General features: G+C 44.4%; 2 protein-coding genes across 3 annotated transcripts in view; one reads left to right on the top strand and one right to left on the bottom strand.

The window, feature by feature from the left end:
• The window catches only part of LOC310873910 (matrix-remodeling-associated protein 5), a 75,889-nt gene that overhangs the window by 13,270 nt on the left and 50,486 nt on the right, over positions 1-12,133 (bottom strand). For both annotated transcript variants that reach the window (XM_083786494.1, XM_083786495.1), the window contains 4 exons: positions 8,205-10,940; positions 7,188-7,465; positions 4,389-4,701; positions 3,686-3,880 (listed from right to left, as the gene is read on the bottom strand). In XM_083786494.1, coding sequence (XP_083642620.1) covers positions 3,686-3,880; positions 4,389-4,701; positions 7,188-7,465; positions 8,205-10,940 — 3,522 coding nt within the window. The remainder of the gene's footprint in view (positions 1-3,685; positions 3,881-4,388; positions 4,702-7,187; positions 7,466-8,204; positions 10,941-12,133) is intronic.
• Positions 1,284-2,720, top strand: LOC310873231 (E3 ubiquitin-protein ligase TRIM35-like; the record flags this gene model as incomplete). Its single annotated transcript, XM_083785566.1, has 1 exon — positions 1,284-2,720. One exon carries the CDS (start codon positions 1,284-1,286, stop codon positions 2,718-2,720), a length of 1,437 nt encoding a protein of 478 aa, XP_083641692.1.

A 12,133-nucleotide genomic window follows, 5' to 3' on the forward strand; every position in this document is an offset into this window, starting at 1 on the left:
CAGCAAGCTAAAATATGTATCTGAAAGCATCTTAGGTTAGAAATAAGCCACAAAAGGCTACATAAAGTGATTCAATAGCATAAGTCATTGTTATTTCTGCATCCTGCTGTCTCTCAGTTTTACCAACAACCAGATTGAATTGACTGAAAATCCTTTATGTTGAAGAATATATGTATATTGAATGATTAATTAGAAAAGGACAATTGGCCTTTGATCATGGCTGCCTTGTCAACTGACTGCACTTGATTTAATCAGTGTGCTTTTAACAAAGAGAGGCTATTGTTGTGTCATGTCACTCACAGATCTAATTCCTCCCCTTTCTGTGTTGTGTATAAATATTTTGTAGCAAGATGGTGGATGAATCATCCTGCATGCTGGAAGAAAGGTGTTTCTCTAGGGTCACATCACGTCTGGTTCTCACTCTGGTGATTCTATTTTAAGGTTCATGCATTAAGTAAGATTTGCTAGATAGAAAGTGAATTGAATATTCTCACTATTGACAACGGATTCAAGTCAAGAAGGGATTCAAGTTATTCCATTCGAGCAGGTACGTTTGAATACTGTTTCATTGTGGTGTTTTTGTCTGTGCCAGCATGAAGTTAGCTCTACAGGAGGAAGTAGGCCTATATCCTTCTGCTAGATAATTAATTAGTGCTAAACTTTATTAATACAGATGGACGGGTCGGCAGCAGCAGGGCAGCAATCTTCAACATGTTTGCTCAGTGTCGGCATGTTTACTGTATGTTTACTAGAGATTGCCTGATTTAAACATCGATGTAAACAGGCTGGTTGTCTGGTGAATAGCTTGAGTGAATGATTTCCTATATTATACAAATGTGATTTCATGGTGATGCAGCTGCCCATCAGATGCAGTTAAGTATTCACATACCGTACAGGTTTAAAACATTTGATCTAATAATGCCATCACCACAACTCAACAGTATTGCTACTGCTGAAACTAGTAGTAGTAGTTGTTGAACTTAATTGAGACACTACTATCACTCTCACTGGTAGGCTACTGCACAGTCAGTACTAACATCTCTAATAAACAACTCAGTGTGTAAAGCTGTAAAGTGTTAGTGGACTTGATGTTGTTCAACACACAAGCTGCTTCAGACACCATGACAGGCAGTTGAGGGCCGGGTAGGTGGAGAACTACTGTATAACTAGAAGAAGTAGCCTTAATACTACTATACTCATAATGTTATCATTGTTGAATTGTCTTCCAGCTGTAACAGCCTCAGTGAACATTCCACGTCAGAAGAGTGATAACGGCAGACAACATGGCTTCATGTCTGGCTCGTCTGGAAGAGGAGCTCACCTGTCCTGTGTGCCGTGACATCTTTAAACATCCTGTTCTGCTGTCGTGCAGCCACAGCTTCTGCAAAGGCTGTCTGCAGGAATGGTGGACAGGGAGACCAACACACGGATGTCCTCTTTGTAAAACAACATCCTCCAGTGGCAATCCTCCTACAAACTTGGTGTTAAAGAACCTGTGTGAGAACTTTGTGGAGGAGAAACGCCAGAGTGACTCTTCGGTGAGCTCAGAGGTCTTCTGTGACGAACACGGGGAGAAGCTCAGGCTCTTCTGTCTGGACGATGAACAGCTGGCGTGTCTCGTGTGTCGGGATTCAGAAAGACACACCGGACACAAGTTCTTACCCGTGGGCGAAGCGTTGACTCGTTGCAAACAGAAAGTCCAGGAATTACTGAAGCCTGTAAAGAAGCAACTGGAGGACTTTGATGAAGTTAAAAAAAATTATGACCAAACAGAAAAACACATCAAGGTTCAGGCCCAGAACACAGAGAGACAGATTAAGGAACAATTTAAAAACCTTCATCGGTTTCTACGAGAGGAAGAGAAGACCAGGATTGCCATTCTGAGGGTCGAAGAGGCACATAAGAGTCTGGAGATAGAGGAGAGGATTGAGGAGCTGAACAGAGACATGGCGACCCTCTCTGATGCAATCAAAGCCACAGAAGACCAGCTGAGAGCCGACGACTACTTCTCGTTCCTGCAGAACTACAAGACCACGATGGAGGGAATCCAGCTCACCCTGCAGGACCCACAGCCGGTCTCGGGACCACTGATGAATGAGGCCAAACACCTGGGCAACCTGGCCTTCAAAGTCTGGGACAAGATGAAGGACATTGTCTCCTACACTCCTGTGATCCTGGACCCCAACACCGCACATCCAGAATACATCCTGTCTGATGATCTGACCAGTGTGAGACATGGAGGTGAGCAGCAGCTTCCTGTCAACGCAGAGAGGTTTTTGGACTATGACTATGTCCTGGGTTCTGAGGGCTTTAACTCAGGGACTCATAGCTGGGATGTTGAGGTCGAACACAATAAAAACTGGACAGTGGGTGTGTTAGCAGAGTCTCACCCGACACAGGGAGAAAACGACGCTAGATACTGGCAGATAGAGCTCTATCAAGGTGAATACAGAGCTGCCTACTCGCCAGGCCTAGGGGCTTTAACTTGCATGACCGTTCTGTCGGTGAGGCAGAAACCCCGGAGGATCAGAGTCCAGCTGGTCTGGAACCGAGGAGTGCTGTCCTTCTCTGATCCTGATGCTGACACACACATACACACCTTCACACACACCTTCAAAGGGAGGTTGTTTCCGGTCTTTAGCAATTATGAGGATGCCGATGATATGTCTCTGAAGGTGTTACCGGGGAAGATCCATGTCACTCTGTATGACCACAGTTAGAACGTATGGCATGTAATAAAACCCTGTTAAACTCTCCATGGTGATAAGAACTAATTATGACAGGTTGTTTGAATTGAATTGACATTGACAATAATTTCTTTAATGTATCATTCCGTGTTGAATCACGATTGAGGACAGACGGAGAGATGGACTGTCAGATTGAATGATTAACGATTAAAGATGGAGTGCCACAATTTTTGTATTTTTCCAGTTTTTCATGTGTCTATGAGGTGACAGTACTTCATTAGACACCCTGGAGTCGTTTTTATGTGCAATGGTGTATTAACTTTGTATTTAGGGTTTCTTCCTGGAGGCTGAACCCTTGACAGTCAAACGGGCCAATGAAATAAACAGTAATATAGTGACATCACATTATCAGCCCCTCCCCTAACCCCTCCCTCTTTATCATACAACTACAGCTGTGGGAGCGGCTTCAGTTCAGGTGGATCACCACCCATCACCACCCACCAGGCAAACCAGGCATACTTAATGGAATCGTGCATTTCCCATCAATATTAGCCAGCAACTCTACATCTGACCTCAAACCTCAAAGCCTTAGATCTCCATATATGGACAATTGTACATATGTCAGAACCTGTTCTGACATTCCATATGCCACAGCCCATTATTTGGGAAAGTTTATCTCTCACCTGTAGACTTTGGTCGATGCAGGGGAGGTAAATGGTAAAATAAATGGAAAATGGTGAATTTATATAGCGGCTTGGGCGCTTTACATAGATTGTGCATTACATTCACCCATTCACACAGCAATGGTGGAGGAAACCATGCAAGGCACCAACCTGCACATCAGGAGCAATTAGGGATTCAGAGTCTTGCTCAAGGACACTTGAGCACTTGATTAACTCTGGGGGAGCCCGGGATCAAACTGGGAACCTTCAGGAATCTTCAGGTTCCCAACCGGCAACTCTACCCCTGAGCCACTGCCGCCAGAGGTAGTTACTCACCTGTAGAGACTTTGGTCCATGCCAGGTTCGGGGAGGGGTTTCCTGAAGCCTCGCAGGACATGAACACATCGCTTTCTGCCAGCACTGACACGCTAGCCCTGGTTACCGTGGTGATATGGGGCTTAACTCCGCCTCCTGTTCCCATAAGCCCTGGGAACGGCGGCGCAGGGGTTGGTCGCCGGGAGCTGGAACGTCCTGCAGGAACGTTAGGTACACACAGTGGTACTGGAATGTAACTAAGCACATTTACTCAAGTACTTTTACTGTAATACAACGTTGAGGTATTTGTCATTTCCAATTTCCAATACTTTTTTACTTCTACTCCACTACATCTCAGAGGAAAATATTGTACCTTTACTTCACTACAATTATTTGAAAAACTTTAGTTAGTTGTTTGAAGATTTTGATTATTACAAAACCACTATCAGCCCTACAGTATGTACATATTTTGGCCATTTGAAAATAGCCAATGTACCAGCTCACAATGCGTCGCTTGTAGATCGGCTATTTTAAACAGATTAATATAATCAGTATAGTGAGTGCTTTTATATTTTGTACTTTAAGTACATGTTGATGAGTATTTCTACATTGCAGAATTGATACTTTTACTTTAGTAAAATGTGAATCTGTTAACTTTGTCAATTAGAAAATTCCAGATGGCAGCATTTAGGCAATTTGTTAGCATGGTACTACTACTACTAACCTCCATTGGACCATCGACCGCCGTGCATTACTGCAGGTGTGGTGTAGGGGCGGGGGGGAAAAGCCGTTGGATAAAGACCGAAGGACGACAACAGTGATGATGATGTGGTGGGTAAAGCACGTTGTGGAGGTCTCGGGGTGTAGGTGTGGGACACGGTGGCTGCTGCTGGTTTGGGTGCATAGGATGTGGGTGATGGTGGAACATGGGGAACGGGTACGTTGGAAGATGGAGAGTGGGGGTAGCTCATCTTAGGCCTGGGAGTCAGTGGGAATGTCACCCTCCTTCCTAGCTGAGCGATGCGTTCGAGCTGTGCCTGAAATGACCCACACATCCATCTGAATTACAATTCACATTTTCATCGTTAGGATTTGAATTCACGCGTATTGTGTATATATGGCCATATTAGGACTCCAAAGACGCATTTACAGGTAATGAATGGCTTGCCTTGCACTGCTATTTCAATACAGTCATCATAATCACAGTTATGCACAAAAATATTGGACTGCATGGACACACGCATGCACGCACAGACACACTATTACTATACTTATGAGGACATCAACATTTTAGGTTAGTTAATTTATAAATGCAATTTATAATCCCAAACTTTTCCTAATTGCAAAACTAACTCCCAAATCCTTTTGCCCTCACAAGTACACGCACGCATGCGCGCACGTGCACACACGCACACACACACGCACACACAGGTGTCAATTATGTAATAAAATAATTTAATCTAAGTTATATAATAAAATGTATTCTTGAAAATACATTCATGAATGTATCTCTCTGCGTCGATTAATTACTGTAAAATAAATAAAATGCAAATTAGAACAAAGTGACCGCAGACACAAACTAGAACTGCACTCTGTCGAGTGCATACTTGCTTGTTGCACACTAGTAGGCTATAAATGGCCAACTAGTGCGCAAGCAGAGCGCGCAAGTACTTTAGACCGCTGTAAACTGTCAAATCTCAGTATCTCTGTGAAGGAACGTTTGAAATGTCTAATTATTAGGTGTAACTATTTGCTACCTACCTACTTTATGCATGTAAACACCTAGTATTATTAAGTTTCTATCTATATAAGAAATACAGTTTTATCAATTTAGAAATATTCTGGATCCCTTTTTAGTTTTTCAAAGAAGAATAAATCATTGATATGTGATGAAAAAAGGTATATAAACTGAATTAAAATATGTTATACAGTATAATTATTTTATTATTTATTGTAAATTGTCAATTGTTTTAAATGTATTTCATCTTGGACTATAGTGATATTAATACTAAATCATGATCAGAGTAATGTGTCTCTAACTTAACAATTTCTGTAATAATACTTTCACATTTGTTAAAATATACATGATCTAAAATACTTCCGTAATCTGTAGTTGGACTTGTATTTAATTGTTTAAAGCCTAATCTTGACATGAAGGTCTTTATACTTCTACCTTTCTCACTATATTGGTCTTCATTGAAATCTCCTATTATCATATCTGGCATTGAGACCTTTAATCCACATATTTCTTACGTCATCATTGAGAGCTAGTTACATATACTATATATATATGTAATTTGTAAGTTGATTAGCGGTATACTGTGGTTACTTTGCGCCAAAAACCGTCCCAGCCAACCCGCCACTTTTGATGCGTATGCAAATAAAACAGCAAATTGTGCCTGATTTGCTGGGACCAGATTACATACATGTATACACAGGACCATTACCTTTAATCCTCCCAACACTAAAACATATCGTCATTACGTCACCATCGAAAACCAATTACACTCTGGCATTGGGTCCTTTAATCCACATATTTCTTACATCGTCATTGAGAGCTAGTTATACATATACTATATATATGTAATTTGTAAGTTGATTAGCGGTATACTGTGGTTACTTTGCGCCAAAAACCGTCCCAGCCAACCCGCCACTTTTGATGCGTATGCAAATAAAACAGCAAATTGTGCCTGATTTGCTGGGACCAGATTACATACATGTATACACAGGAGCATTACCTTTAATCCTCCCAACACTAAAACATATCGTCATTACGTCACCATCGAAAACCAATTACACTCTGGCATTGGGTGCTTTAATCCACATATTTCTTACGTCAACATTGAGAGCTAGTTATACATATACACACCATGTAATCTGGTCCAAGCAAATCAGGCACAATTTGCTGTTTTATTTGCATACGCATCAAAAGTGGCGGGTTGGCTGGGACGGTGGATACGAGCCGGGCGAAACTATTACTTGCGCGCTCTGCTTGCGCAAGTAATAAGGAATTACGAATGACTGCATATTCTCCACAACACTTGTATCCCCACTATCTTGGAAAATGGTAGATTCCCCGGTTCAGTGCATGGATTAGTACAGATGCCCAGAATTTGAGGACCCCCTTAAAAATGAGTTGCTGCAACTCAAGGGACTATCCTTTAGCTCAAGTTCATCTTAAGGTAAGACAGCACAGCCCAGGCGGTGGCGTAACCGTCTGGGCACCCGACTGGTAATCCAGTCGCAGTGTGCCGCGGGTTCGACTCCCGAGCCCGACACGGCCTTTACTGCATGTCATCCCCTATCTCTCTCCCGTTTCCTGTCAGCCTACTGTCTGTCCCTTAAAAAAAAACAATAAAAGGCGTAAGCCGCAAAAAAATATCTTAAAAAAAAAAAAAAAAAAAAAAAGGTAAGACAGCACTTGGGTTTGGTGACCTTTGACATTAATGCTGTCACGTGACCTTGCCATACCTTAGCTTTTGCTGAATTGATGCCACTGCACGCACAGTAAAGTAAGGCATACCTGTCTATATCTGTTCCGCAGCTTGGTTAGAAGCAGGTGGTCCCTGGTTGAGCTCTTACTGCCTGGGATCACATGTGCTCCCCCCCCGCCAACATTGTGATAGCGATGATGCGACGGGTACGGAGTCGTGGGTTCAAATCCGGAGCGCCTGGGACCGCCGGCCGTGGGCCTCACCGTCTCCGCTGTGATCTCTGGTCTATTAGTGGCCCGTGACCCTTGACCCCAGAGGTGCGGTTGGAGCCACGTTTGGTGGGTGGGAACAGGCACCCACCCAGGTTCTAGGTCAAGAGAACATGTCTTGTACATACATTTATTTTGTACTGTAACACAGGTTCCCAAAGTGGGGGGGGAGTTAAATTAACATTGATTTTACAATATAAATTGGGGGTCCGAGAATAGAAATACCATTAAATGGGGGTCCGTCGACTAATGCATGTCAAACTGAGGGTCCTTGAAATTAAACAGGTTGAGAATCACTGCTAGAGCCTTCTCTCATGGTGGTCCTTGGCATATATTTTCTAATGGGGTCTGTGGGTGAATTTGTGTCAATTTGGGACTGAATATATTGACAATTTCGTCAACAAATAAAAACTAGACTAAAATGTTAGGAAGAGACTAATGGACAAGAGATCCAGTATACATCATTTTACACTTGGTTGCATGGTGAAACTAGCAGATCTATAAGCTCACAACGTTGTGAGCTTGTAGATCGGCGATTTTCAGCAAGTGTAAAATCAGCCATTACGACAGCATCAAAGCCCGCCAAAATACATTTTAGTCGACTAAATCAACTGTAGATTTAGTCGACTAAAATCTTATGCTATTTAGTCGACTAAAACAAGACTAAAACATTACAGGTGACTAAAATGTGACTAAAACTAAATTAAAACTATTCAAAAGACTATAACTAAAACTAAAATCTAAATTTGCTGTAAAAATCAACTCTGTAAATCCTTTTAAAGCAATACATTCCTCTCCTATATTGCATCAAATATTTTCCCATGACATTTTGATTACCTTGTTCAGGACGAGGAAACGTCCTTTGACCTGGCAAGAAGGGGTAGCGGTGGTGGTGACGAGTGGAAGGCCTGTATGGAGTTGGGGCGACATGGGAAAGCTGAGGAAATCGTCCGCCCCTCTCCTCTCCCTTCCCTTTCTTGTTCTTTCCATCATTGTCCGGGGTTGAGAGTGCTGGCCTGGATGAGGGGCTCTGCCCTCTTCTCTGGTTGTCCTGGTGGAGCCAGGGGTGAATTGGATCCCTCCCGGGGAAAGCGGTAGTCTGAGCCCTTACTTTAGACTTTTCATTCTCTCTCTCCTTCTCCTCTTCATGCCCACCCTCTTGTCTCTTTCTGTCTCCATCTGTGTGTGATGGCCTCAGGACGTTCTCTTGCGAAGGAACGGCATTGGAAATGGATGTTACGGCATGCGTTGTGGTTTTGTCTTCTCGTGGAGGTTCTGGAAAAGGCAGCGGCCTGTTTCGGGTCGTATGCCGGGTGACTTGGCTTTCTGTTACCTGTTCCTTTGTGGCTTTCCCCGCTTCCATCTCTCTCCCTTCTTTGTCCGTTCTAGATTGCTGTTGTCTCTCGTCCGTGGCTTTTAAAAACCCTTGGCCTCTGTCAGGTTTTTCGTCAACTCTGTCCCTTTCTCTGTTGAATGTATCAGTCTCGACATCCTCGTCGTACTCCTCGTCATCATAATCAACCTCTTCCTGCGTTTGATCATATTCAGTGGAGACTTCCTCGTGTTCCGTTGTGGTTGGAGCAGCTGTAGTAGCAGCAGTAGTGGTGGTGGTGGTGGTGGTGGTAGTAGTGGTTGTTGTTGTAGTAGGGGTTGTTGTCATTGTGGTGGGCTGAGGGAGAGTCGTCTGGGGCTTGTTTGATGACGGGTGGGAGGGTTTTAAGTGTGGAGGGACGCCTCTCATTGATGGCCTCCTGCGCCTATAAGGTGGCCTTCTCCTGTTTGGCCAACCAGAAGCAGGCTTGGAACTCGAGTGCTCCTCAGATTGACCTCTTACTCTTAGTGGTTTGGTAGTCATATCAAGGCTGGTAGTAGGAGCTAAATGAGTGGTAACAGCGTTGGTAATAACAGTTGTAGGTTTGGGAGTCGTGGTTTCTTCCATCACAGTAGTCATTAAACTGCTAGGCTCTGTTAGCAATTGCACTGTGGGCAGAGCAGTGGTCACTCTAGCATTAGCTTTAGCCAATATCTGTGCCCACCGGTCTGGGTCTACGTTTTTAACAGACATATTAGGCTTTCTCTTTGAATCTTTCAATCTCCTCCCTTTCACAACCCCCCCGGGAGTCCTCTGATGTGTTCCTGCCCTCTTAGGAGCCTGGCTAGCAAATGGTGGTTTGATTTCCTGAAAATCCCCTGATCCCTCACCTTCTTCCTCGCCGACCAACAAGACTGTCCGCCCGCTCTCGGCCTGAACCTCAGGTTCTTTCTCCCTGGTGACCTCTATCATGTGTGACAACATGTCCACTCCATACAGGTTGGACGCCATGCAGCTATACTCCCCAGCATCATCCTGGGTCAACTTCTTTACCACCAAAGTCCCATTTACGAACACTTCTGCCCTCCTTGTCTGTTGCGTAGGGAGAAGGACCTGATTTTGGGGCAGGTACCAGATCGTTTTACTGGGCTGTGCGGAGGTGACTTCACAAGGAAGACTGATTGAGTGTCCTTTCTCGACAATCATTTTTTGCCCATTTAAAGCTGTAGGGATGAGTAAGTGTTCTTTGACAGTGAGCCGAACAGGAACCAAGTCCACTCCAGCTTTGGTTCTGACAAGACAGTGGTACAGGCCAGAGTCAGACGCGGTGGCATTCAGAATTATGAGTTCTCCTCGTTCAGATATTTCCATCTTATCATTGGCATCTTCAAGCATGGACAGATCTGGCAGCATCCACTCCACTTTCACTTCCGACCCTCCAGTGATGACTTCGCATTCTAAATTGACCTTTGAGCCCTCAAGGGTGGCCTTTACCCGCGTTGCCGTACCTCTGCGAATCAGAGCCCAGGACAAGGCGGTGTCGTCACTGTCATCCTCCCGTCCTCCGCGGCCGCTGGTCTGCTTGGAGATTAGCGTGGTGAAATCCATGACGAGTTTCTTGGTTGTGGTCTGACGTCTGTTGAGCTGCAAGGTGACTTTGGGCTGGAGCAGCCACGAGGGCTCGGCGATTAGGTGACCCTTTAATTCGGTGAAGTAAGGGGAATTCTCGTTGACGGCCTGGTCGTACTGATAGGTGGCCCCGGTGGTGGCATTTCCCCGTTGCAAGCCTCTCTCTAAGATCGCTGGGAATTCATAGTAGTACGCCACCAGCCGCCACAGGTTCTGCAAAGTGTCCCGGTCAATCTCACACTCGAGGACGGTCACCAGGGACGCGTTGACAGTCACCTCCCCGGGTGTCCGCGGACTCTCTGTCCAGGTGATCGGCGAGCTCTCACCGGGCCGGCGCACGTCGCACGCCACGTTGGCACTGTTCCCGTGGCTGTCGGAGAGAACAAAAGTCAGGTGGCCTAGCGGCCTCTCGAGATCACGGGTGTACGGGAGATCGGGCTCCACTTCGGATTCGGCCCAAACGGGGCTGTCCCATTGCTTGAGAGGGGACCGGAGCACCGGGCGCTCACAGGGCAACTTCTCAGGGGTCAGTTCTAGAAAGGCACTGCCGTTCAGGGCTTGAGGAGAGGTGCACTGGGGGCACGTCTCAATGGAACCGCCTGGGTCACGCTCCTTCTTACATTTGATCACCCCTGAGAGGGAGAGAGAGGAAGAGAGGTGGAGAGAAACAGTGAGGGAATGGTCAGAAGTGGTGAAAGACAGGGGAGGGAAGAATAAGAACAGATTGTGAGTAAGGGAAATATGCGTGAATATCAACGAATACTGAGAATTATAAAAGTCCAGAACAGAATACTTAAGATGGTAAGATCTTAAGTGTTAACCTCTTTCTAAATCTGAGTTCAGATGTAGTTCATGTGATGTGTTCATGTAAATATGTGTTTTGGCTTTCAAACCCACCTATATCTTCAGCGTGTCATAAACATAATGATGTATTATCATTACTGTTATACTGGTACAAACATCTAACATGTGGAAGTGATTATGGCTGATATGTTAAAACATAACAAAACACAGGCAGATAAATGGTTTCACTTTGAGTGCATGCATAGCATAATGGCCATTGCAGACTCAGCAAAAGAAAAAGGGCAAAGAAAAACAAAAGGCAGAGCCGGTCATCAAAAAAGAGCTGTGCAGTAGAGACCGGTCAATAACATTTTACTATGTCATTAATATACCTTAGAGCTGTTGTGTGGAAATAATTAAAAAACGTTCTGTCCTAGAACTGTAGGTCTGATTTTCTTTCCCTTCATTGTGCACATTATTGCATGTGCAATATACACACACACGTAATATCCCATTTTACAACCCTTTTAAGAGTTTGTTGCAAGCTGGTTCCTATTGTCCTTCCTTGTTCCTATGTTTTTGCCTGCACAGGACAATCTCGCCTAAAGCCTAGTTATCCATTACCGGGATATATGGTCATCATTTTGTGCTGCTGCGTTAACACAACCAAACATCAGATGAATCCGATGTTGTTTCTTAAACATCTCCCTCCCTCCCTACCACAAATGATTTATGCATTGATGTATCACCATGTAAACACCATGCAAACCTATAGTCCTATTTGAAAAAGAATCCTCCGTTATTCAGTTGAGCCTCTACCGACTCTTCATAGCTGCCGCGTTACGGCACAAAAAAACATTGTAGACCAAATTACGTTCAATGACATTTTGGGAAATGAACGAGGGATTTAAACCATAGGGCTATACATGTTGAAAATGTTGATCTTTGAGCAGGTTTAATACAGTGAACTAATGAACCCCCTCAGATTGCCTGGAGTAGTGCTTCTCCAAGTTGGTTCCAGGGAAACCTCCAGGGATGAGAG

The sequence above is a fragment of the Protomyctophum parallelum genome, assembly GCF_964188405.1.
Source record: "Protomyctophum parallelum genome assembly, chromosome: 16".
NCBI classification, from domain to species: Eukaryota; Metazoa; Chordata; class Actinopteri; order Myctophiformes; family Myctophidae; genus Protomyctophum; species Protomyctophum parallelum.